The sequence below is a fragment of the Phalacrocorax aristotelis genome, chromosome 4 (genome assembly GCF_949628215.1).
Source record: "Phalacrocorax aristotelis chromosome 4, bGulAri2.1, whole genome shotgun sequence".
NCBI classification, from domain to species: Eukaryota; Metazoa; Chordata; class Aves; order Suliformes; family Phalacrocoracidae; genus Phalacrocorax; species Phalacrocorax aristotelis.
Genome location: NC_134279.1, coordinates 35,049,623 through 35,076,422, shown reverse-complemented (window position 1 = coordinate 35,076,422; position 26,800 = coordinate 35,049,623). Strand labels below are relative to the sequence as shown.

At 37.3% G+C, this 26,800-nt stretch overlaps 1 protein-coding gene across 2 annotated transcripts in view; it reads left to right on the top strand.

The window, feature by feature from the left end:
- The window catches only part of FBXW7 (F-box and WD repeat domain containing 7), a 190,397-nt gene that overhangs the window by 103,780 nt on the left and 59,817 nt on the right, over positions 1-26,800 (top strand). The window contains exon 3 of one of the 2 annotated variants that reach the window (XM_075090934.1): positions 23,262-23,467. The exons of the other annotated variant lie outside the window; for it this stretch is intronic. Within the exon in view, the coding sequence (XP_074947035.1) occupies positions 23,262-23,285 (24 nt within the window). The 3' untranslated portion in view covers positions 23,286-23,467. Of the gene's footprint in view, positions 1-23,261; positions 23,468-26,800 lie in introns of those variants that run through there. 2 annotated transcript variants of the gene reach the window in all.

Sequence of the window (26,800 nt, the reverse complement as noted above, 5' to 3'; positions counted from 1 at the left end):
TATTAAACTAGAATCTGAGGTTTGCTTTGCATGAAATACTGTGTCTGATCTTGTGTTACATCGACGATGTTCAAATCTTAAATTACATTAATGTAAATACATCTTGGTAAACTTCCCACTTTGTTGGAATGATTGAAACAGGACCAGTACATCAAAAATGGAAGACTTTGACCTGTTGTTTCTTTTTGAATGATACATCAGTAGGGATACATGAGTATCCCTTGGGTTTTTGGTTCTGTTCTTCATTTCAGTTATTCAGAGTAGACAAAAAAGGCTACCTTTTCTCCCTCTTTGGAGTACTTCAGTGAAGTTTTCTTATTTAAGTGAAACTGAGATCCCAAGACACCTCTCCAACGTCTTCCAGCCAAGTGAAAGCCTAATATTTGTTGTATAAATTATGAAGTAATTCAGGGTGAAGCTATGAACTGTGATCTAATGATACTGCTGTTGAGTATAGGCTAATGGTAAACTGCTTTTTTGGTGTTTTTTGTGTTTATAAGATGAAGTCTAAAGAAATACAGAGTCTTTTAGAAAATAGATGTCTAAGTGTGCTGTAGAATGGCATTTGAATGGAATGGTAGGAAAGAAAGAAAAAAAAAATCAGTGTATGAAAATAATGTGCTACCCAGCATTCTATCACAGTATTTCTGTATGCATTATCTGTAAAGAAACAAGGATTTTTTGTTGTCTGAGAAGGAGATATTTTGTTATAAGTGAATGCTTGCTGTAATGTATATATACTCAATGAAACATTAGGGAGTTTTAGAGGGTTTTTTGTTGGTGTGGGTTTTTTTTTTAAGCATTCAGCAAGCAAAAGTTTGGTTAGGGAGGCCCTCTGTACGTGAGTAAGAAATGCTTACAGCTTGGCTTTTTGAAGGGGAAACAGAGGGCTAAGTGGAGATGCTAATACAGGTATATTTTAATGCCGTCTTTTGTCAAGTTACAGTGTTGTGCTTCAAGCTTTAAAGCATTACTACACTCCCTCTTTTGCCCTCATATAATTATACAGTTAATTACCTTTGCTGGGTTGTGCATAAAGGGACTTGTAAGATTTCTTAATGGTCATTTATTCACTGTGTTTTGGACTGTACCGACTCGGTTCATACAAGGGCTTTGATGGCTTTCTGCGTCTCTTACCAGCAATTTCATAAGACATTTTCACAGGCTTTTTTGTCATTTCTATTTAGTATTGCTCAAAAAGGTTTTCAAAATTTGAATATATTTTTAAGAATCATGTCTAAGAACAGGGATCAGAAAGGGATTATGGGAGCTCAGAGGCATTATAGGAAAGCTAATTTGATAAAGAAATGATTTAAAATGGAAGTAAACTAATTGCAGATAATATACATAATAGATATTGCTGGTTTAGCTTTGTTTGGTGGAGTAAGAAGTTTTTTCCTGAAAAATGGCCCTCAGTCAGGTTTGTTGCTAAGGGCAGGCAGACCTCTCCCCACATCCTTTAGGGGACACTGTTCTTAGAGGAAAAGCCCTTCTCCTTTCCATCAGTGTGATGGATAGGCCTGAGCAAACCAATACCCAAACCTGTGACGGCCAGGAAAGGGAAGACTATTCCAGTACCATTACATCCCAAGAGCCAAAGCCCCCCAGATGCTGCTTTCCCTACAGGGGAAGGGGAAGGGCAGGAGGTACAGGCTGGGGTACTTGTACATGGGTAAGGAGGGCCAGGAGGAAGGAGGTAAAAATCACAATATAGGTGAAAATACAATGGAAGCCTCTACTTTTATTGAAAGAGCAAGTTCTGAGCTAATACCTTAGTTTTAGGGGACTCCCATCTTTTTCCATTTTCTTTTTTTTATTTTTTGTTTCCTTTTTTTAACTTTTTGACTTAGCAATATATTATGTTTGTGGAGACAGTGGTTGAGAAACAGCAAACTCCAGGTCATTTTTTTCAGTCACTGACTGTCAAATATTTTAAGTCCAGAAGAAGTCTACCTGGGGAGTGGTGGAGTTGATCCTGCAGTAATGCTGTTACTGTCTGGAGGTTGCAATCTTCTTGGATTCTTCTTCTGAAAGCAGAATGCAAATTTGTTAAAAATAAAATAAATCTTCCTTTAAAGCGCCATCATAAGCGTTGTGGCTATTAAAACTCCTGGCAGTCATGATTTTCTTCTTTTTCAGTCTGTGGATCCCTTTTTGGAGGAGGGCTCTCCTGACACTGCAGGGGAGGTCCACCAGCTGTTTGACTGGCAGGAGCAGTCTGCCTGCCCCTTGGTAGTTTAATTCCTGTCTATACTAGGATAGCTTGTACTTCACTGAGCAGCAGACAGGTCAGGACACTTGGCAGGAGAAGGTTGAGAGACAAAGGCAGCAGGCTGTGCGGGGCTGAATCACTGATCTGAAACTTTGGGGGGGGGGAAATCATGCAACTTTAGAAGCAAAGTCTCTACAATGTTCTTGCATTATTAGTAGACTTGACAAATTAAGAACGATAAAATGTCCAAACCTGGGAAAACTGCCATCAACCATGGCTTGGTTCCTGTTGATCTTAAAAGTGCCAAAGAACCTCTACCACATCAAACTGTGATGAAGATATTTAGCATCAGCATCATTGCACAGGGCCTGCCCTTCTGCCGGAGGCGGGTAAGTGTAAAAGTTTCTAAAACCTGAATTTTGATCACTTGCCTTGTAGCACAGTGCTTTGTCATGGTGCATTTGTTCCATGAGGAAATACTTCTATTTGTATTATCTCTTCACTCAGGGTGCCATAGAGGAGCCCTCGGGTCACTTATTTCAATATATCTTGTGCTTTTTAATTTAATTAAAATCTATACTTGTTGTCTCAGCTATTATTCATTTAAAGGAATATGTCAGAGATTCTTTTATAACTGTAAACCACATAAATGAAAACAAATGCTGTACAAAATAGGTGCATTCATAAATGTGTATTTTGCTTTTATTCAGTCTTTTGGGTGATACAGGTAGTTCGGAGTAAAATCCATTGAATGCAATTCTGAATTGTATTGGCACATGCGTCCTGTTGGATACTAAAGTAGGGAACTTAGATGTTAAACTAGTTAATAATTAAATGTTTTTAGTAAGAATTCTTAAAATAAGATTTTAGTACTTTCATAACTCAGTAATGGAGACAACATTTTTGCTGTTACAGAAAATAAAAATAGCATGTTACTATGTGGAGGTTGCGATATAGTTTATATATAGACAATCCGAGCCTGACAAGCTATCACGGGTCTTATGCTACAGCTTCGGGAACTATATGAGTAAAGTGGCTCTTAAAGCACATTATATGAGTTGGGTTTTTTTTACAAAAAAAAAAATCTTAAATTTTGTTCTCTTCCATAATATAAAATTTCTAATAAAAAGTGAGTATTTTCAAATGAACTTACATTATGATTTTGTTACTCAGTTTGCATACTGTTGAGCTCATATTCTTTAAAGTAAAATTAATTTTTTTTCTTTGGAACTTTTTCCAGTAAAATTATAACTCAGTTTGCTCTTCATAATGAATTTTCTCACTGCTACTTTGAGTTTTGTACTGCTACTGAATAACTATTATTTCCATTTATTGATGCAAGTTTTAAAATCTAGCTCAGTTTTTGTAAATGTGCTGGCTTTCCTTGAGTGTCAACATACTCCTTTTTAGTAAACTTAGTTAAATCACAGCTGAAATTTTAACTTGACAAGGTCACCCTTGAAAATTTGATTCTTTTACTGTGTTGTTTTCAATATCTGAGAATGTTTCTTGTATGTAAAAGGTATGTGACATGTGTTGAAAGCTAGCAACATATCAACCTGCAGCAATTAAAAATTGGAACATATATACACACATGACTGTTTAATATTGGATCATGTGCTTTTTCAGAAAAGTATTCTCTTCTGAAATTAAATAATATACATATGTGTTTGAGTATTGAATAGGAACATTTTATAAGGTTAAAAGTGATAAAGTAACTATTTTAAAAGATGTGCTTTCAGATTTTTTATATGATTTGAGAACTGTTTGGTTGAAAATAAGCATTGGAATAGGTTTGGATAGTTTTAGTTCCTTTGTCTTCGATGAAGCATAGTATACAGCATAGAAGATAAGTTTAGTAGATCTACTTCACAAGTCTTTTTGTGGCTATATTAGTATGTTATACTGTTCGAACTTTAATGGTGGTGTTTTATGTGTGTATTTTCTGTAATGAGGAGTGTGGTCACACAATGTATCACAAACACACAAAAAAAATAATTCTAAAGCAGTTCTCTGAAGACTTTGCATTGTTCCAAAACGACCAGAGTGTTACCTCCGTTGTCCTGTCTTATGCGGCGTTCAGGCAGGCAGTTTAATGGCTCAGAGGTTTTGAGTCTAGGAGCGTTTAAGAAGCTGTTCAGCATCTACTTTTCTTTTAGCATTAGGATTAAGGAGGAAACTAAGAAATGCTGTAAATGTATATTTTACCAGCTAAGTTATCATCAATCTATTTAAGTCTATCTTGTCTTCTGTAATAATTATCAGTATGATGGCTGCTGATAGCAGAAGAGATTAGAGCTCCACCTGTAGTCTCATGCCTTGCAACACTCAAAGCCTGCATATAACTCATAACGATACCCATATTGGGTTCCTTCATGTTAACACGCGTACGTTGCATATAAGATCTGCGTTTTCATTTCTGCACATTAAAAAAGAAAAACCGAAACACCAACCTAATTTTGGATATCAGTAGGTGAGAGAATCAATACTTTTGTTATGTAGATTTATCATTTTATTAAACATAGCAAGAACCGAAAAAAAGTATTTTCATGTAAAATATGAGTTCTGACACAAAGTCTTCACCAAAATCAACTAGTTTATTTTTTTTAAGTCTACTTTTCATTTAATAAGTAATGCATTCAATTATTTAGCATTTAATGGTCAGACCTAAACTTGATGTTCTTTAGAATGTGAGCTACAATTTGCTTCTAGGTTATTGAGTTGGTAATATGTCAATACCAACTTTTTTTTGGCAAGTGTATGGTTGGGCTGTTCAAACACTGACCTGACTTGAAGATTATCGACCTTCTCCTTGTTTGAACTCATTTCTTCCCCTCCTTAATAGTACATTAAACCAAGCAAAACATCTTTAAAATGTGTACTATGATCCTTGGGAGTAAAAATACTTCCGTTATGAGAGCTGACAATTCTTGCTTCTGCATCCTCTGCATTAGTTATATTGGGCTTCTATCAAGAAGTGCACTATAAATGGTCACAAGACTTAACAGTTTGCCCTTCCGCATTTTGTCGGTTTGCTCATGTAGTTAAAACACTTGTCTGCAATACTACTAATCTGAATCCAGTTTAAAATAGTATTGCTTAGCATTCTTTGTGTAGCACTTGAGATTAACTTTATCACATAGCTCTAAAAGTACTGTACTTAATAAACGTGTGTTCCTTCAACGCTGTCACTGAAAACTTTGATGCAGTATTGTCAAACATAGACATAGCCATGGTCCTCTTTAGCCATTGACATAATCTTTTGTAGGCACTGAAGTAGATTTTGCAGTATAATGTGAAGAAGCAATGAATACCTTTCAACTAGTACACACTTCAGGTATCAGATATCATTTAGCTGTTCAGTACGATGTAACTGCAGCTGATCACTGAACATACTTCCAAGATAGTCACGCATGTCACGTATGTTACAAGACCAAGTGCTGTATTTTGTTTGCTGTAGCAAATGGTTTCAGTTGATTAAAAAATCTCTTAATTACGTGATTTTTTTTTTTCCCCTTAGACTGCTCTTAAACCATTAACAGTAGAAGTGTTTTTCCTTCTGAACTGTTACGATTCTTAACTATTTCAAAAGCTGTACTTCAAAAATAGGTTTCTTCCCTCTTTAGTTTTCCATGCTTCTTCCTGGAAATTCCAGTACGTTTTGCTCTTGGAGGTTGCTCTATAACAATTTCATCACATTGAATATATGTTTTTAAGAAGTTCTAATAAGCTGAAGAATTTGTGAAAGTGACTTGTCACTTGCAGGCTTATTTCAATTCAAGTGGCTTAAAGTAGCATTGAATTGTTATAAAGCAGATGTTTCAGTGCGAACCCTGTGCTATTCCAGGCTAGAAATGGCAAGGTAATAAATATAGCCATCTTCAGTGCCCGTACTCTCCAAAACACCAAAGATTCTGTTATATTGTACCATTTTGTGTGAATAGTTTTGCTCCGTGTGCCTGTTTCCCCCTTCAGTTGCCAAAATTTGGTTGGATACATTTTATCAACTTAGTTCTTCAATGAAATGCTTCCTTCTGTAGCATGTACTCATGTGGAAGGTGAACGTCAGATAAAGTGTTTAAGCACCGATTTATAGACCAGCCTGTGTTTTTTATATAAAAGAGCATCCACTGGTCTTACGCATGACACGTGGTATCAGTCCATTTGGTACTACAGTAGAGCACTTGGGACTCCAGTTCCTTTTCCTTCCTCTGGTTGACTGGTATGCTAATAATTTATTTGAAATACTAATTTGTCTTATGCATGAACACCTTCACTTATTTGGACTTTTTTTTATCTCTTCATTTCTGTGTTAAAACAAGCAAAACACCTTTTTTTATTGTCAGTCAAATTTATCTAAATGCTTGCGCCAGCAGTTTAGGCAGGTATTCTGTCTGTTCAGTTTTTCAGGGAAATGTAGACCTGAATTTTTCTGCAGCAAATCATATTTCTTGCTTGAGTACAGCATGTTATTTCATGGATGAGAGTAGAAAGTTACTTAATGGACAAAAAGCTACTTGGCTTTCTTTGAAACGGTATATTCTCCCCTCTTACACATCCCTGTATTTCAGCTGACTTTGGATCAGGTCCTGAGTAATATGAAAATAACTAAACTATTTTTTCCTTAAACACAAAATGAAAAAAATTATCTCTTTCCCCTTGGAATCTGGCAAGAGGAGACTGTCAGAAGAGTATAAAGAAGTGTGAAAATGTGCTTGTACATGTGTATAATTTTTTAATTTGAAACTTAAAGGAGTCTTAAGAGTCTTGTCAGTGGACAAATCGGAGCACTCCCACATGCCTGTGTCTTCCACAAGAGACCTTTCAGTTCTGGCTTTGTGGCAGGGAACTTGCATTATGGCCACTGGTGGTTAAGAAGCCTCTTCAAGTGGCTGTCAGAAATAGCTTCTTTTCAAAGCTGGTTTAGCTTTTACTTCAAATCTCCTTGTTTGTGTTAGAATTTGTTACCTGCATGGAAGTATACATCGTGGGCTGATCAGTTGATATCCACATGAAAGGAAGTTTGTTCTTGTCCCCTGTGCTTGTTTCTCATGAAGGAGTGTGTCCATTGCTCTGGGTATCCAAATAGTCACAATAAAGCCAGCCTTATAGACGTTTTACTTTTCACCATTAAACTTGCATAGTGTTTTTTTCTTGCTTTTATTTTTGGAGTTTCCGTTTTGAAAGATCTTTGGAATGAAACAGAAGTACTTCAGAGGTCCAGCAGAAGGAAGTTAACTGAAAAGGCAGATGGTTTTGAGTGGAAAGAAAGGAATAAGGAAAAGTTACAGAAATGAGCAAGACTGTCTTGCATAACACACTGCCTAGAGGGAAACTCCTATTAGAAGATAAATAATCTTGAATAATGAAGTATTTCCTCTCTCTTTTTTTAAGCATCTGCAGTATCTCCACTTCTGAATCTGCTTTCCCCATGCCTTCCATCTCCTCTCACAAGATGAATAAGAGCTCTTCCTGTGTGAGGTGATAGCCTTGAAGAAAAGCAATGTTACTTATTTTCTCAGTGTGGAGCAGGGGCAGTCTAAAAAGTGTCGTCTTTGCTCTTCTGTTTTTTCCTTCTTTCTGCAATTATCTCCTTCATTTTGCTTGCAAACCAGTTGACTCTACTATACTTGAGGGAATTATAATAGGAATCACAGAAGTGGAAAAAGTGGACAGACCCTCAATTATCTGCTCAATTAAAGGTGGGGTGGTTGAGCCTGATTGAGCTGAAGAGCCCTGTGGTCTCCCAGGCTATGCTTACAAGAGGTTTGCCAAGCCATACCAAAATCCATCTTTTTTTTGTTTGTTTTTAACCTCAAAACCATGGATACAGTCAGATGTAGCCAGTGTTTATTGCTCTGTAGAACTAGATACAGGCAGAAGTATGCTTCTCTCTACCCCTCCCCTTCTGTGGGATGTTACAGAAGCTCTGGGCTTAAGATAGCCATTTGTAGGAGGGAGCACTTAGTTTGCTGTTCAAACAGCTGTTCCCTGCGTCCCCTGGAGAAAGAAAATTGTTAGCTAAACTGCGCATATCTAATCCAACCTGCTGTACTGGGTCAGAAATACTTGGAAAATCTCTGACAACCTCTGACCACGTGCTTGGGGGCTTGCGGGTGGGATGGGCAGGTGGGTTGTTTTTTGACTTTGGGGTGGTTTTTTTTGTTTTCCTCCAAACCTCCACTGCAACATATGTCATAGCACTCCCAGAGACTGCATTTTCAGACAATTCAGAGATCCTCTGTCACTATGCTGACTCTCTGAGAAGCACTTTTATATTTAAATTATTCTACCTATTTCTGGTCAAGATAAAAGCAGCAGTCGGAAACTCATTTATATTTAATGCTAGCTAAAATGTTTTTCTTTGTGGTTTTGATGCATTTAAAACTTCCATTTCTTGTGCAATGAGCAGTGCTGTCTGTTACAGAGTGATGTGCGGGTCCAGATGCTAAAAGCATGTTACCACGATTCTGCAGTCAGTCATTTCTCTTCAGGAGGTGTCAGAAGGAAGGTTGCCTGGGCAATTTTACTCCTTTGTGCCCAATTGTTTAGATGTCTTTAGAAACCTTTATTGTTATTCACGTTGAGCTATTCAAACATGCTGGGCTGACTTTGTGGAAGTTCTTTACCTGCTTAAAGTCTGTCTGTTTTATTGTCTCAAGCTGTGGAGGTTATAGCGTCCAACAGAAGAAGAGGGAATAGGCGACAGCAGTGATGCCATAAACTGACCCAGCTGCCTCTTTGCTGATTGATCATGCCGTAGGGGAATTCATGAAAGATGTAATTAAATACTTCATTTATTGCTTTGAAACCTAATTGCCTTAACTGTGAATCTCCTTTTTTTTTCTTTTTGCAGTCCCTCATATCACTAAGTAAACACTTTTTGTCCTTCTACAACAAATGATGCCATTTTAATTTCCTGAAAAGATCTTTCCTGAAAAGATCTTTTGCAGGTATGGGGAAAGGATCCTTTGTGAGGAAAAAAATGCTCTGCTGTGTCATGACTATCTCTTAATACACAAAGAGGGCAAATTCATTTTAACTGGCCGTCTTTGTTCTGGCTTTCCTCAGGTTTTGAGTGGAAGCCGAACTGAACGAGAATGGCACCCAGGCAAGTCATAAGCCAGGTTGTAGCACTGGCATTTTGCTCTCAGATCTCTGCCATTTATCACAACCGATTGGTTGTTATCCCTTATGTGATGAACTGTTACTGTCAGGGAATGACGGTTTTGTCAGTTGAAATAGTTCCACTCCTCAACGCAAAGATCCCATCTTGTTCCTAGTTTCGTTGCTCAGCTGGTGTTTTCCTTCCAAACTCTGAGACTCTGGTGTACTCTATCTCACTCATCCTTCTCCTGGTTTTGGACTGCTAATTCTGCTTTCTCCCCACAGCTTCTCATTGATATTCTTCCTCTGTTAGAAGTGGGCCTCTTTTTTCCTTTCTCTCCCTTTGCCCTCTTTCCAGCTCCTGGTACATTTACTTATCTTTGTTTCATGATAAAATTGTTTGCGTAGGGACAACAGCAGTATCTTTCTAAATTCTATTCAAGTATTTTATAATGTTACTCAGTTGTTTGAAAAGGCCAGAAAACACCACTGGAGTTGACTTTTCCCGTTCTTTATCTTTAGTCAAGGAAGTCTCTACTTTTGATTTGTTGTGTTCCTTAATATTTTTTGAGTAATGAATTTGATTGCAAGGTTTCTTGGTAAGAGGATCAAGATGTTGCAGATCATTTGGATAGTCATGTGCAGCTTGATCACATTTCAGAAAAACGTGCCTCTCAAATGGACATGGTTTTAATAGTAAAATATACAATCCATGAAACAGGGTAATGATTTTTCTTTAAAAATTTGGATCATAATTGCAAACTGTACTACATCTTTAATTTGCTGCAAATACATGTTTGTGAAAGAGAAGTGGTGGTTATGTATGTCATACGAAAATCTTGATCCTGTGCAAGAAGGTGATACAATAAATCTGTTTTCAGTAACTTTGCTACTACCGTAATGTTCTGAAGTAGTAGGCAAAACATTTTAAGATTTGTGTGTGCGGTGTTTTTCATTTGCTTTGCAGATCATATTCTAATATATTGCAAGACCACCAAAGATCTGCTGCCCCTAAGCTGATTGATAAGGGGAGGAGAGAAGAATGAGTTAAAATGCATAAATTATACTAGATGTCTAAATATGTTGTTCTCTATATGTTCTTCCCTTATGAATTATCTGAGTTTAGCAATACTTCCTTGACCCAACTTATTTTATAGTTAGTATCAAAAGAACTCATAACACTTGGTAAATGCTAATGTATTAAACTTGGTTGTGAGCTAGGGAATTGTTTTTGTTTCACAGGGAATAGTATAATAATGTGGCAAAGACAGCAAATGTTTTGTGTTGTAATTAGTAAAACATGCCTCTGTATCAGATGGTTCAAGTTTATTAAGCTTGTATATGCTGTATTGCTTTGCAAGGTAGTAGAATTTTGTTCGTAAATTGCAAAGAAGAGGCAACTTGTATGTAAAAGACTCAGGTTGGTAAAAGACTTTAGGAATCTGCAATATGTAAATACATGCAAATTTGAGACCAGGTAATTTAATAAGTGTACCTTCCTGTGGAATTTCTGAAATCGCATGTGACTCTGGTTTCTGTAGTCAGCATATATTTCAGCTTGCAATGTAGCTAGCGTGTAAAGACGGTAACTGGTTGCAGCGTACTGCTCTTACATGGTATCGTGTGGGATCTTTCTTAATGATTTAGATGCCCCCATTTATACATGTGTTTTAAAAGCATACTTTTATTTACAGATATTACTATTCATATTATAGTAATATTGTCCTAAGTGATGTATGCAAAATTGTCCCTGCACAGAGGGCTTGCTGCTTGTAGAGATGAAAGACAGGAAGACAAAATGGGAATAAAAACATCATGTGGTGTTAGCTGCTAGAAACAGAAGATTGTTCCTTGGCATACAGGCTGGGAGTCTGTAGGTGACACTACACTGCTCTCTTTCTAAGGATATTCCCCCAACAGAATTTTACTTTCTGAAAATTAAAAAAGAACATCAGAGGAGGTGCTACAAAGATATTTTTGGTATGGTTTTAGCACCTTTTTTTTTCCTACTTAGCCTGTGCTTAGGTAGACTTACTACTATATTTAAACAGTTAAGATTTTGTTGCTCTAAGGCAATCCGCATGATACAGTGTTCTCTAAGTACAAATGGCAGTCTCTTCCAAAGCATGTTGCTATTAATAAACCCTAACACAAGATTACTTCTCATGATAACAGCAGCAGCTGGCAAGAATGTTTGCAATTTTAACATATTTGCAGCACTACTACATTCCATCTTGCATTTCTCCTGTGGTTCGTTGTCAGTGAAATTTCAGACTGAATTCTTACCATTATTTTCTTCATGGCCTCACAGTCTTCCCTTCTCTTGCCTGCCCTTCTCCAAATCCTGTCTAGATACCAAGCTATCAAGCAAGTCCTCTACTGTCTAGTGCCTACTCTGTCCACATAGCTTTTCTGAAGCATCTCTCTTTCCTTTCCTGCCTTTTTACACCCACAGTGTTCCTGTCCTTTGCCTCTCCACTTATGCTGCGAGCAGTTCTGGGAAGCCCTTCCTGCCCACGCACCTCCTTTAATGAAATGAGGAATCGTCTGTAGCTGGCTAGTCTAATATTTCCTAACTGAACCAGATAAGCCATCAGGCTGAAGAAATATAAAAATACAGCTGCTACAGCATCTATTAATTAATTTTTAAAACACACACATTTAGGTTTAAGTATACTAAATTAAGTATTAAAATATTACATGTCAGTCAATTTCCACTTACCCTCATTTTATTATCTCCAGGCAGATAATAAACTCTCATAGTTGGTACCAGTTCTCTTGTCTTGAAAAGCATCCGGGATAGATGCTGGTGCACCTTTCTTTTTTGGGAGGAATGTGTTTGTTTTAAACAACAATGATCTGTTTGTTTCATGTGTTAGACATGTAAGCTTGCCACTTACTTGCAGTTTCCATTAATACTGATGCAAGAAATAAATAAGATTATCTAACAGACACTGCATGTTCCAAAAAAAGAATACAAATTAAAGAAAGTGAGGCTACATCATCCCTTTAGCCTATGGCAGGATCTATGGTGTCTGTGCTGTTTCTGACTGAGATTTATCTAACGGTATAAAATTGCTTCTGATAGAAATTGTTCGTTTTCTCATCATGTTTTGAAATATCATTATGTGTTGAGGTCACTTTGCACTGTAAAGATTTGACACTAATTGCAATTAATGTGAGGGCTGAAATTAATTTCCAGATTTATTAAGGACATTTGTCCATAGCAGTATTTCTTCACTTTAGAAAGAAAATGGATTAGAATAATAACAGCAGCTATTTTTGTCAGTGCCTCATTCATATGTAATATAATGGGGATTAAAATTGCAAAAGTAGATTCATTTTAGGGTTTGATTGTTGATGTTTTTTAAGACACCCCTCATCGGTTAGAGAAAGTTTATTATAATTTTGTTGGGATTATTCCATTTAATTGTCATACTAGTTTGTTGTAAACTGCTTTCCGTTTCTTCTCTGCTTCTGTTTTCCTGTTGCATAAAGAGCTGGTTATCATGGGGGGAAAACTTCAGCGAGCTGTAGCCACTCCATCCCAGAAGAAGAAGAGGAGGCAGCTTGAACTGCCTGGTACCAAGCTGTGTTAGTGGTGTTGTGGGTTTCCATGAGATCTGTTGGCATAACTAAAGTTAGCTTTCCAAATTGCCTGCATATAGTGCTGCCTTACTGAGTGAAATTTCTTTGGAGCAACTGATTAACTTGGATCACTTTCTGGACCTGGCACCACCTCAGTTTATTACATCTGTTCAACCTGTCTTCCTTGGTTTGTCCTGTGCATTCCCACGAAGGGTTGCATCCCGACGCAGCTGTCTTGCAGGCACAGTACTAAGCCCTGTGCCAGGCTTGAAATTTCCGAGAAGGCATCCAAACTTCTGAGAGGGTCAAGAGGTAATAGTTTCCTGTTCTGAAGTGCTGGACCATTTTAATTTGAGCACACGTGAATATTTCAAATGTCCAGAAATACTGCATATTTGTTTATTGCCATGTTTAGCAGGACCAGCCTTACTTTTCTTGATTTAGGAAGGGCTTGTATCAGAAGTGACCTATTCTTTCTGGTGTGTGGAGAGAGTAAAAGCTTGAAAACGTCTAAGACATCTTCAGGGAATTACTTAATTCCTGAAAATATTGGCAGTGAGGAGAGGCGGGTGCAGAGACCTTTGCCCCACCACCACACACACTAACCCACCCACCCCGACCTCTCTCCTTTCTTCCTGATACAGAGGGAAACCTGCAGTAAAAAAATCTCACTGGTCGCTGAAGTGCAGGAGTATTAAAAACGATAATTTATACCTCTCTCCACTAATTTGAAGTGTCTTTCTGACTTGGGGGACCTAGTTTATAGAAAGAGGTAGCACTGACAGCTCCTTGCAGTGGACACGTAGGCCGTATGAATTCATAATTGCTGAAAATTTTCAGCATATTCTTTGGGCTTCAGCAGACAATTTATGTCCCCTGAGGTTATTCAGACATAGTTACCCAGTCATAAGTAGTACTGCAAGCCTAATAAACTAATATTTCAAGAGACATCTGTGTTTACTTGCTCTTAGCATTGTCTGTCTTTTGTGTATGTATGTTGATATAAAAATTGAGGCATGCTATTTAATAATTGGTCCTAAAGCCTCATATTTTCTTGGTGATTTTAAGATTTGTAATTCAGATTTACACTACTTAAGCATGAACAGTGTTACTGAGCAAAAAACCTTTACATCGAACTGTCTTCTCTATGAAGAGATAACTGTAATCTTCATGATGTAAACACTAAAATATGTAAATTTTTGTACATAGTTTACCAAGTGTATACATAATGTATGGTATTTGTATATTTATGTATTTGGAAGAAGGTAAGTAGGATCCTTTTTGCAAAGGTACTTTCATTGACACAAACTTCAGTGGGGTGAAATGAAAGACAGAATTATTGAAAAATGAAGTATACTTTATTATAAAGTATACTAAGTAGTAGTTTTAAATGTCATTTAAACTACTTTCCACTGTTTCTCTAATTTTTATTTCAAATTGCCTGTATGTTGGTCATTCTACCTTTTTGCTTAGCCTTCAGAACCTTGAGTCAGGGCACCTATTTGTGCATTTTCATGCACGAAGTTCCTTGCTGTGAGGCAACATAGGACACGCACTTTGTTCTTGGTCTGTGTTTTCTGTATTCCTTAATGTAGCACAAATTTGAAGCTTTGATCTCTCTTTACTAGGAGTTGTAACTTCTTTACAGAGTATTGAGAAATAATTCATGTTTTGACGGTATGTGGACATACGGGGAATGAATATTCTGTGGAGTCTTGAGACTAAACTGTTGAAATACTGGATTTTTTTTTTCTTTTAGCTTAGTAGGATACAAATTTGGGGGGAAAAAAGGAAGGAGGATGTAGAGAAAGGGAATTAAATGCAAACGTCAGGGCTTGGAAGAGACTGTATTCCTTTATAGATGTTTCCGATTTAATATTCTAAAACAAATACTGAAATTAAGGGAAAAATAATTACTGCTGCAAAGTAGCCAACAAAATGAAAGCAATGGAATAAATTGTCTTTTTTTTTCCCCAAATGTGGGCCCCTCTGTATTGTATGTACCTTAAGAGAGCATTGTCCAGCTATTTCATTCCAAACTTCAAATTAGCTCAGCAGTGTCAATAAGCTTTGTTAATTTTCTCTCAAAGAACAAAAAAATCCGTATGCATTCCAGTAGAGAGGACATACAAATGTATGTTGTCTTTGAAGAATCAGAGTGCCAGATATTGGATGTAGCATTCCAAAGCATGTAATGACACGGATCGCAAAGCGGTTGCCCTATTAAAAACCTAATATATGCAACTATCTTTGTATTTCTAAAAGAATGTCAGTTGCTACTTATAAATATGCTAAAAACCTTTGTGAACTTCTGAATTCCTTTGACAGTGGTTGTGAACTTCATGGTCTAATTTTAAAATACAATATATAATTTTCATTCCGTAGCATGCAATATTAAAGCTAGTAGGTAATTGCTTCCTTTCTTCTTCCGTTCAGAACTGGAGAGTCATAGCATCTCATTATCTAATACTACTTAATAACAATCCCCAGACTACATAACAGATATAGATGCTGTTCTTTCAGGGAGAGTTTTAAGATTTCCTTCTAGCTTCTTGCCAATAAGTAGTGGCAGTGCTGCTTCATAAGACTCTGCCCTTGATTATGTGTATCTATCACAGACATATCAAAACCTTTATCAAACACTAAGGCTTTATCTGGCCTGTTTTAGCTGTGCCTTCATTAATATTAACAAAAATACAAATTAGCAAGTTTAGTACTATTACGCAGCAGAACAAACTTTAGGTTCTCCCTTTTTCTTTTTTTTGCCCTTTATATTATATTTTAGCTTTAAAGTAATTAGAATTTTTTCAGTATAAGCAAGAGCTCAGTTTCCAATAGGAAAAATATTAAATGGGAAAAACCTTGCATACTGTCTTTTAACGTATTATAAATACGGAAACTTTTTTCTTTCTCCAGTCCTTCACCCCTCGCATCTTAAAAAGAATAATAAAACCCCAGCTTATCTTCAGTGCGTGGTTTCTATTCTGTACACACGAGAGGGGAGAAAAGAACAAGGGTAGTTGTAAGCAGTAGCTTTATAAACAAATCTGAAAACTAAGGCAATCTTGCCTTATGTCCTTCCTTTCCTTGTTTCTTTCACCTCGTGGATGGCTGCTGTCACAGTCGTGCAGCCATCTTGCAAACAGCTGCTGCTAAGAACCCCTGTCTTTCCTTGCTTGACCTGGAAGAGCAGGACTGGTTCCTTTCCTGTTAAACCAAAATGGAAAAAAATCCTTGTGTTGAATGCTGGCCACATGTCAGGTTGCAACAAGTTACAAGTTGGAGGTGTCTGTGATAATAGAGAAAAGTAGTTGGTCTAGAAGGTATCTAGCACAAAGCCAAAGGCAGATGAGCCTAATCCATCCTGTCCTAATCCTGTTGGGAATAGTATGCGTTCCAATGAGAGGTGAGACCTCTTGAAGGTCCTGTGAAACCTTTCTACTTTTCTCTTCTGCCAGGTTTCCGTACTAGTGAGGCTTTAGCAAATCATTTTGTTTTGTGGATGTAAAATTCAGTTGTTGCATCACTGTAGCTTGCTTATTAATAAATGGTCTCAGAGTGAAATCTTCCTCAGATTTTGCTGTCCTGTTTTAAGTAAAATTGTATATATTTCTTTACAAAGTATGATAAGAAATTTTCAACATATAAATGAAACTGGAGATAATTGAAATTAACCTATTTTTGTAAGAGATACATATATAAAATTTGAAATGGGGAAAATTGGGATATATTAATTTTTTCTGAAAGTGTAGTTTTGCTTCTGAAAAATGTGTTTACCTTATTGAGCCCAAATAGCTAGTATTCATTCAACCAAGATTAAGGGAAAGACAATTTTTCTATACAGAAGGTGTAGGCAGCAGGATGAAATACGGCCACATAGACACACTCTGAAAAGAGATTTTGAGGGCGCTACTGTGTAAAAAAAGTTCATTAGGTGTTAAAAAAATCACGCCTACATTTAAGGTGTAAAATGTGCTTTTTTTCTTCATTAATGGTTGAGAATGTTTGAGCTCTGATTTACAGCCTTGCTTATTCTCATAAAAATACAAACATCCCTAAGTCTAATTCTCACCTGAAAGCAAAATTAGAAGTGGTCAGGAGCATTTGATAAATTGCTCTAAATAAAAATTTGAGAGATTCATCTTATCTGCAGCTGCAAGTTGAGCTGCGCTTTGTGCGGTCTTAATGTGGTGCTTTAGTTTCTTGACAATGGTTGCTTGAAGGGAAATGGCATTTGCTGCTTCTCTGGTGGATGCTTCAAATTCACAGACTGTTTAGCAATATTATAGTTATCACAGGGCGGAGAAAGCCAGGCAGTGCCACACCAGTCCGAGGCTTGTGTTGTAGATACAGCATTGCTTCGTTGGCTACAGATTACATGAGATACACAGAAAGTGAGACTGACAAAAGACAGAACAGAAAAATGAGCTGCTATAGTACCAAGCAGCCAAAGCTGTATTGCTAAAAACGTAGCTGTTTCTGTATACGCATGTCAGCAAAATAGAAAATTTTCGTAGTGGTAGAAGGTACTGAAATATTTTTGTAGTGCTCCCAGGATGGCAGTCCCAGTTGACAAGAATGTTACATCATTTTAAAAAGTGACACTGTAGATTATGCAGTGAAGCCTCTCAAACGAGAATTTATTCTTGAGAAAGAATATACCATGACTTGTTTGAGAATCTGTTCTTTTCATAAAAAGACGTGACACCGAGTGTCGGACAGCCAGACTATGCCGTAGTTCTTTTTTAACCTTGTTTTATGCCTCGCATGCAGAGTCAAAGCTGGGTTGGTTGCAGTTACAGAGTTCTGACCTCTAGGTGCCACCAGTGCGATAGAAATACAACCTCCCGTTCCTAATCAAAAACCTTTCGATTAACCTGATGATGAAGTTGTAAGTAGCAACCTCTTTCATAGAGGAGAAACCCCCAAAGAGCTCGTGGTGGTTCCCTTGAGTGCCGGCTTCACTTCAGAGCTCAGAATGCATGTTTTAAGGGAAAGATCCCGTATAGTATGGTGATTGACACTTTGTGTTTAAAGAAAAATTAATCATATGACTAGGCAGAGGAGAAAATAAAATAACGTAATAGCCCAGATATTGTCACCGAAATAGCTGTAATAACTGTTTTTCAAGATTTATTGTAAAACAACTGTCTTGTTATTTAAGTCCCCTTGTTTCTACGTGCACGTATTCAGAAGAGAAAGCTTGAATGTAATTTTCCCATTGTCACCAGAGAATCCTTTGGATATTATCTTTATAGCTGTGGAGACACGGAGTTTTGCTATACCTAGCATGCCATTATTTAGGAACTTTTTTTAATTAGAAACTCTTTCTTGTAACAGTTTGTTAGTGAGGAGATGTCCTACCCTGACCTTGGTGAAGAAGCTGTGTAAGAAGTCCTTGTAAGCTGGATTCTTAAATACATAGTATATGTCTAAACACAAAAAGCTAAAGTAATAATAATAATAATAATAATAATAATAATAATGTAGTAAAATTTGATGGGGGGATTCCTGTAAGTTCAAAAAACCAGGAGATCATCTTTAGGTGCCCTTTTTACTATTATTGTGAAGAATGCAAATTGCACTGAAGTTTGAAGTCTCTCAATGCATATCTTTCCAAAACACATCATTCAGAGAACTGTTTTGCATCCTTTTCCCTAACTGTTGATAATCCAATGTAATTTTTCCTCTTCCTCCTTGAAAAAGTTATTCTTGTACACAGGTGATTTGAACAGTCTAATAGGCATGGGTTTAGTCTATGATGAAAATTAAATTATCAGCAGACTCTGCTAAGCTAGATGGATTTTGGTTTGGGTTTTTATTTTTCAGCCTGACCCAGAGGGACATTTGTGATGTTCTTGTGAACCACAGCATGCCTAAAGTGTCCCAGCAATTTAATAAAGAGCACATAGAAGGGAGAACCCCATTGTACTATTTATTTAGATTTACCATATGAATGCAATAGAATAGATTTAGGTTATTTTATAAGCAAAAGATATTTCTAAGGCACACTTTCTACTTAAGGCTATGCTTATTTTATGTACTATATGAACATTTGTAGCACATGAAATAGTCTGAACATAAAGTTGCTTTTTTTAATTACAAATTTTGCCATTCTAGTTTTTTAAAAAATGTATTTGGCTCTGTGCAATATAATGATTTGTTTTGTGGTCTCACTGTGTACCCCATTTTGTTTTCTATAATGAAAAATATAATTTTGGATCACAATGACATTCAGTAAGGCCCTTGTCATCTTGTACCTCTTTTATGCCAATTTATCATATTGTGGGAAGAGCTAGGAGGAACTGGAAGTACTGGTCCTGGCTTGAGAGGGTTTTCTAATACTGGGGAAATCCCCAAGTTACTGTAGTAATCTTATCTACAAAGACCAGTTTCTTGAGGAAAAAAAGTTGAATTTCTCCCTTTTCTAATACAGAAATCTGAACTGAAAAGAGCTATAACTTAATTTCTGCCATTTATTTCTATATTTTATGGATTTTCTGCAGAGAAGTCATCCACAAATTCCTGGAGATGGAAATACGTTAGGCAGTTTATCTGAACAAATGGTTTGAACATACATATTTTTTCCTATTAACATGAACAAGTAATATACTTCATTCTAAAATAGCAAAAGACTTATTCCAGCAGGTTGGACAGAAATGCTAACTATAACATATATTGTCTGGTTGCATGTAGAACTATTAATTTTAATAAAACCTAAGAAAATTGTTTATTAATAAATTCATTCATATCGTGCTTCACTCTTTTTTTGGTTACTAACTGTTTTCAAGTGTAAGCTGCATCTATTGAAATGGAAAATAGCTTCTTATACTTTTGTCTTGCCGCATGTCTAGACCATACAGAAAAGTAATACCTTCTGTTATTCCTTTATTTTTTCTTCAGAACAGAATCACAAAATCTTGTTGTCTTTTATGTAGTTTCAGAACAATATGAAGATTGGACTAGTGCACGTCGATTTTTCAAGATCAGTATTCAGTTCAAAACTGAATAGCTCTGCTACATTGAAGAGGTAGAAAGTACAGATTTACTCACGTTAGAAAATAAATTATAATACATTTCTTGCTTTTGTATTTGATTGAAGTCTTACTTCTGCAAAGTCTGAGAGATTAAACCAGCAAGAAGGTTATCTAAAACTAATATCATTAGTAATGAGGAAAGTGGGAGAAGGGGGAGGGAGAGGATGAGGGTTTATCCATTAGAAGATTGAATTTTTTATGAATCAAGTTCACCTTCCCCATAGGAAAGGTTTTCAAGTTGTGTGGATGTGCCATGCACTTGTGAAATACTGTGTGCTTATAGTTATTAGGTATCTACTTGCAAACCAAATGAAGATGCCAGCTGCCAGAAAACATGTCATTGTACCAAGACTTTTAGAAACAATCCATGACTCTACATTTGTATCTTGGCCACAAGGTGTAAATATATACTGATTTTTTAAAAAAAACTTGTTTTGAAGCTATAGCCTTTATGAGAAGGTTAAGTCAACAAAGCAGTGACAAATTAAGACTACTACTCTTTGGAAAACATTATTCCTGACTTGAGCAAAGTCTTGCTTAATGCTTATATATATACAGTGGACTTGTCTGCCTGGTTGGTGCATGTGCTGATGTTACTCTGTGAGATGTGCTTTGTGGAGATATGGGACACCTTTATCTCATCTAAAGTTTCTGACTGATGTTCTACTTAATGCTACCTGAAACGAAAACCCATATGCCAATCAGAACAACAAATTTAATATTAAATTACAAGCAAAATATCAATAGAATTTTAAATCAGAGAAACAAGATGCTTGGAAAAATTTTATTATTTAAAAAGTTGAGGTGATCTGTAAGAAGTATGAAATAGTTTGATACTCATAAACAATTTCTCATGCCATTAAGAGCTGATTCTGATGGAAGTTTTATTGTACCATTCTTACCTTAAAACTTTCTGTTGTGGCTAGGTGTATGTATTTTAGTATATTTGGGGTTTTCTTCCAGAAAAATATTAGATTTAATTGAAGCAGGTTTGTTCTTAAATTGTAAACCACCATGTAGTCAAGGTGGAAAATTGATACCTTGTTTTTTAAGAGAAAGGACTAACTATGGAGATGGAAGTAAAAAAAAAGAGTTATTTTCTCACTAACGTAAAAGTTTACTTTTATCCTAATTCTCTTCCATTGTCTGTATGTTTTACTGGGGGAGGAAAGCTGTCAAATATTAAAAAAATAAGAAAATTACAGTCTAACATAGCTACCATGTTAATTTTCAGTGAATTCTTTCACATCATGCAACTTGGGGTGTTGTTTCTGTAGTGGACGTGAAGGGGCAGTGTAGTGCTGTCTATAAATCTTCCTCTGTTTTCATCTTCTCAATCTGTTCTGGAAGATCACGCTTTAAGATATGATTATTTTATCTGTTGTGTGTACATGCATTACTTGCAAGGGAAGTATGTTAATCCTTTTAAATTAAAGAAATATTGTAGAAATGTCGATACAGTTAAGATCATTCTTATTTAAAATGAGTCACTGTTTTCTCCTGAATAGTGTTTATAATCACAAAAATAGATAATCAGTATTTTTTCAAGACTGTTAGTGTTTAAAGGCTTCCATGTGCTAGAAGCATGTGAAGAGTATGGACAAGTGCTGGCAAAGTACAGCTAGGCTTGAAAGCTAAAGGGTCTCAACAAAGGAACTTTGATTCCTTTTTTGTTTGGTTTTGACTTTTTTGTTGTGTGTGTTTATTTTTTTAAACGTTGGATATTAAGGTACATTTGAAGTACACTTTCCTGGCTAATGGCAACCATTGTATATGCATTACTTGAGACCCTGCAGAACTGAACCACTGGAGATGCCTGATATATTTTCCTTGAGTAAAATAAGTTCGTATCCAAAGCAGGCACTGTCTCAGTGCCCCTTGAAACCACCATTGCAAACAGAAGGGTCATCATCTTGGGATGTATGGTCTGAAACAATGACTCTAGATATAAGCCTTAGGTATGAGGAAGAAAAGATACAAGGATGGTATTTTTTACAATGAGGGTGGCGAGGCACTGGAGCAGGCTGCCCAGAGAGGTTGCAGATGCCCCATCATTGGAAATGTTCAAGGTCAGGTGGGACAGGGCCCTGAGCAACCTGATCTAGTGAAAGATGTCCCTGCCCATGGCAGGGGAAGGCAGGGTGGACTAGGTCATCTTCAAAGGTCACTTCCAACCCAAACCTTTCTGTGATTCTGCAATAACTTCTGATGTCACTTTAATCAACAGAGCCACCATTCACTCCAGTCTCTTCTTATGACCATGTTCTGGTTGGTGTAGTTGGTATTCCATCCAAATGATATGATAATGAAGATTTTGAGGTTAAACTTCAGGAATGAGTGAGCATAGCTCTGCCAGTTTCAGTGGCAAGCTTATTCTTGCATACTGCATCATATTTTTGAATTTCTTATGGGTGTTTTTTTAGGACAACTTTGGTTTTGTTTCTGTGAATGTCTACTTTTGTTTCTAAGTAGTAAGACATCAAATTTTATAAGTTTTCATATGCAACATGCAAAAATCTTGCACCTTTCACGTTTAAATCTTCCAAAATAATTGGGGCTTTCCTTGTTCATTGACTCTGCTTTAGCATGCCAGTCTGTATATCAGCACTGAAAAGGTAAATAATGATATTGAGATATTGAGAAGCTCAGTCTCCTTTGAAGATAACAAGTAAAGGAAACCTGGGTTAGGAGCAAAGCAAATACCATCTAGATACAGCACGTTTGTAGTATCATATTCCTTCCTGCTGGAGTGCTGATGAGCTGCAGAAATACATATATCTGGAAAGAACCTAAGTCATTTTGGCAGATAATTTTTCTATTGATAAAGTATTGTACCTTCTCTCATAATAAAATACTTTCATTTACTTAGTGTTTTTAAGCAGTTTTCATCCTGGTACATATTAAAAAATTCAGAGAACAGATTCAAAAAATTAAAATAAGAGCGATACTTATGATAAGTGTAGAAAATTACGGGAACCACTGATAATTTTAATGACTGATAAATATGTAAACTGAATGTTAACACTTTTTAACCAACAAGTGGTTTACAATTAATTAATCATTAGTTAATATTTTGTGCATCTCTGTATGTTCAAAATGTCTTGTTAACCATTTTGTCTTTTGATACACTCTCTATTAATTCCTTAAGGTGCTTAAAATACAAAAAATATTTCAAAATGTGTGCTAGAATTCTCCAGGAAAGATCAAAGTACATGTTCTTTAACTCAAGTTCAATAGATTTGACCTAGATTAAAATTTGAAATTAGGTGATGTCCAATGAACTTTAATAGTGATTTTTCTTCTTCTATTTGTTACAGGGTTATGATAGACACAAGCAATAAAAATGTCATTTGAGAATGCCATTGTATAGCCGCATGACCAGCGCTTTCACACCCTGAGAAAATTGCTTCTCTTTTTTTTGTTTATTCTGTGATCACCAGTGAAAAGAAGCCAGTAACACAGCCAATTTTGTATGTGTGTTCTTTTTAACTCTGTAAGTGCAATGCATAAAGGTTAAAAGATTGTGTGCTTTATTAGGAGCTGCTTTATGATGACCTTAGAGGAGAACGTATCTTTTTCCCCCCAGATGGGGGGGTTTTCAGTCTTCACTACTTTTAGAAGCAATATAGTGTTTTTATTGCTATATGTCTTCCTAGACAAATTTTTGAAAAATATCTTGCTAGCCTTACTTGTCATAAAAGACAAATGTTAGGATGCTGTGGGATTGAAACAGTAAGGCTTTTAAATTAGGAATTAAAAAACCCAAAGCCCTACGTATCAAACTTTTGACAGAGCACTTGTTTGGGCAGTGTCAATACACCATCTTTTTCCATGTTTTTCTTAGAAAGCGTTCAGCTCCAGTGCTTCAAAAGCAACTGTAACCCTCTAGATGCCATTGGGAAATCTCCAACAAGAAAAAAGTCATGTATTTTAACATCAGCTTTATGTATCAAAACTGTATGCATCTCTCACATCTGCCAGTGGATAGGTGCATGTGATCTGAAGTGCAAAAGTGCATGTGCAATTTTTAGATTTTATGTAAACAACGTATATCTGATTAGCTACTTGCATAAACAAATACTCAACTGCATGCCTTGTATGTCAGCTGAATGCAGTTATGCACAAATTTTCTTAAAAGCAAGTGTCTTTTATGCTCACTGCTTAAAAAGCTTGTCAGTGTTTGGAGGGGAGCGTGGATGTTGTTAGCATTTTAAAAAATGGCTTTGCAAAAATGGGATAGGCTAAGAGGGCTATTATGCAAAAAGTTCATAAATATGGTGCGTGTTGGTCATACATGCTGAAAGTCCCAGAAACTGAAGTAGGAGAGCGTGTTCCTGTTCTTAAGGACTTCCCCCACCCCCAGCCGATGAGGAGATTTGTTAATGAATGGAAAACTTTCATTAACAAGTTGTCTTCTTTAAAAACTAACTGAACTTGCAAATGATCAGAATAGCATTTGGCATATCATTAGTACATGGGCAATAAGGCTTAGAAAATTCGAAGAATCGGTTCATGCAGTTCAACAAAAGTACTTTAGAATTTGGGCTTTTCTTTGGTAGCTTGTGCCCCTTTGGTCTCTTTTCATTTTCTTGCTATCTGTGCAGACCCTTTACATTTTTTTCCAAACCTCCCCCCACCCCTGTTCAATAGCTAATCTGCTAAATTCATGCTACAACTGCTTCATTGAGTGGAAGCGTTGTTCTGCCCGCTTCGTACCAGCTTTGTTACTGTGCAGTATTTTTCAGCTGTTTGTGCTCATTACCATACAGCTGGTATTTAGAGGAGAGAGGGAAGCAGGCAGAAGCTTTACTGTCTGCAAGTATAAGAAGCTCTTTTGCAAATGGGGTACTGGCAGATGGGACATGTGTTTAAACGGGTTTTGCTGATAACAGACTGCATTAAAAATCATTCTGAGAAAGTCTAAGGTCAGCCCCATGAATTCAGAACTTGAGAGGTATTCAGCTTTTGGAAGACCTTTATAGAATATTAATTAACCCTGGTCCATGAAAGTGACAAATGGATTGTTTGCAGAAATGTTAGATACTATCCTGCTGCCCCCACTTTATGGTTCATTTCCCCTTTAGCATCTCCCGATTTGGTTTGTGGGGTTTTTTAAAAAAACCATATGATTGTATACTGTGTTCGTGATCAGGGCTGTTGCCAAAACATGAGTGAACAAACAGTAAAGTCCCAGATCTCAGGAAAGGAGAAATAATTTTCCTTTTGATGTTGCAACTGAACTTCACATTATGAACAATTATATAAATCTTTGCCAGAAGCCAACCCTCTACGTATGCATGGAGATGCATTCTCTTGCTAGCAGTATGGGATGGTACTGCACTGGCTGAGAGGATCTGAAGAGATAATTGAAGAATGTTTGTGTTTGGAGCTGGTACGTCTTCTCCCGGATCTATTACTGTGGCTGGGAAGAGGGGACAAGCTTTCGGGCATACGGGCTGCTCTCCCAGGCCTCAAATGGAAGCAGGAAGTTTTGAGGCTAAGTGCAAGCTGAGAACAGGTGTTCTGCATTTAGACATACACGTTAATCATTTACTGTCTGAAATACAAGGTAATTGGTATGTGCTAGCACAGCTCTGCATGGGTCTAGTGCATGGCCCTTGTAACAAGATTGTCAAATTCCAGGCTTCCTCCTGGAATTCAGTGCATTTCGTGCAGCGCTCTGAGTCCCTTGGGACACCCAGGGGTGACTAAGCAGTCACCTCGCACAGACGGAGTGCTCTGACAGCTGATGAAGGATGGAAACACCAGTGGGTTAGCATTTCTCAGAGTACCCACACTGTCTCTGACCCCCTCATTCCTAACCCTCCAGGAAGAGCTACAAAATGCTTTCCAGAGTATTGAGCCTGGGACAATAAAGCCATAGATTCAACAGAGGTATTGATTTCATGGCAATCTTTTCCCCTTGTTTCACACCTTTCTTTCCCATTGGAGACAAACCGCGTTACTAACTATCCTGTCTGCTTGGTGGGAACCAGGCACACTCAGGTGCATACATAAAAGCAGACCAGGTGATCTCAGAAGCATACCTGAAACCTTGTCAGCTCAACTCTCACTCTCCTCCCCTTCCCACTGCCCCAACTGTATTACCTGGAGTAGTGAAAGGTGTTGCCTCTACCCACAAACCTCGGTTTATGGATAATACAGAGGTATGCTGTATTTGTGGATGTTGGTCCTGCAGCTTAGCAAACTACTGTAGTTCCTAAAGCCAATGCCAGGATGTCAGAAGATGAGCTCTGATTCCAGACCTGCGAAGAACTGCTTGTACAGTGTAGGCCAGATTTTTGTGTTCTGGAGAGAAGAAATCAAGTTGAGGTGCTTCTTACCTACTTCTACCAGATTTTTGCACCTGGGGCACAGCAACACTGGATGTACATACAGACTGGGGAATGAGAGGCTGGAGAGCAGCTCTGCAAAGAGGGACCTGGGGCTTCTGGTCAACAGCAGGTTGAACATGAGCCAACAGTGTGTCCTGGCAGCCAAGAGGGCCAACCGTGTCCTGGGGTGCATCAAGCCCTGCATTGCAGCTGGTTGAGGGGGGTGATTGTCCTGCTCTGCTCTGCGCTGGGGCGGCCTCACCTTGAGTGCTGTGTGCAGTTCTAGGCTTCATAGTACATTAAGGATATAAAGTTGAACACTCTCTAGTAGAGGAGGGCCACGAAGTTGGTGAAGGGTTTAGAGAGGGAACTGTACAAAGAGCATCTAAAGTCACTTGGTTTGTTCAGCCTGGAGAAGAGGAGGCTGAGAGGAGACAAGGGGACAGGAGGGGCAGGCGCTGATCTCTTCTCTCTGGTGACCAATGACAGGACCCGAGGGAATGGCAGGAAGATGTGCCAGG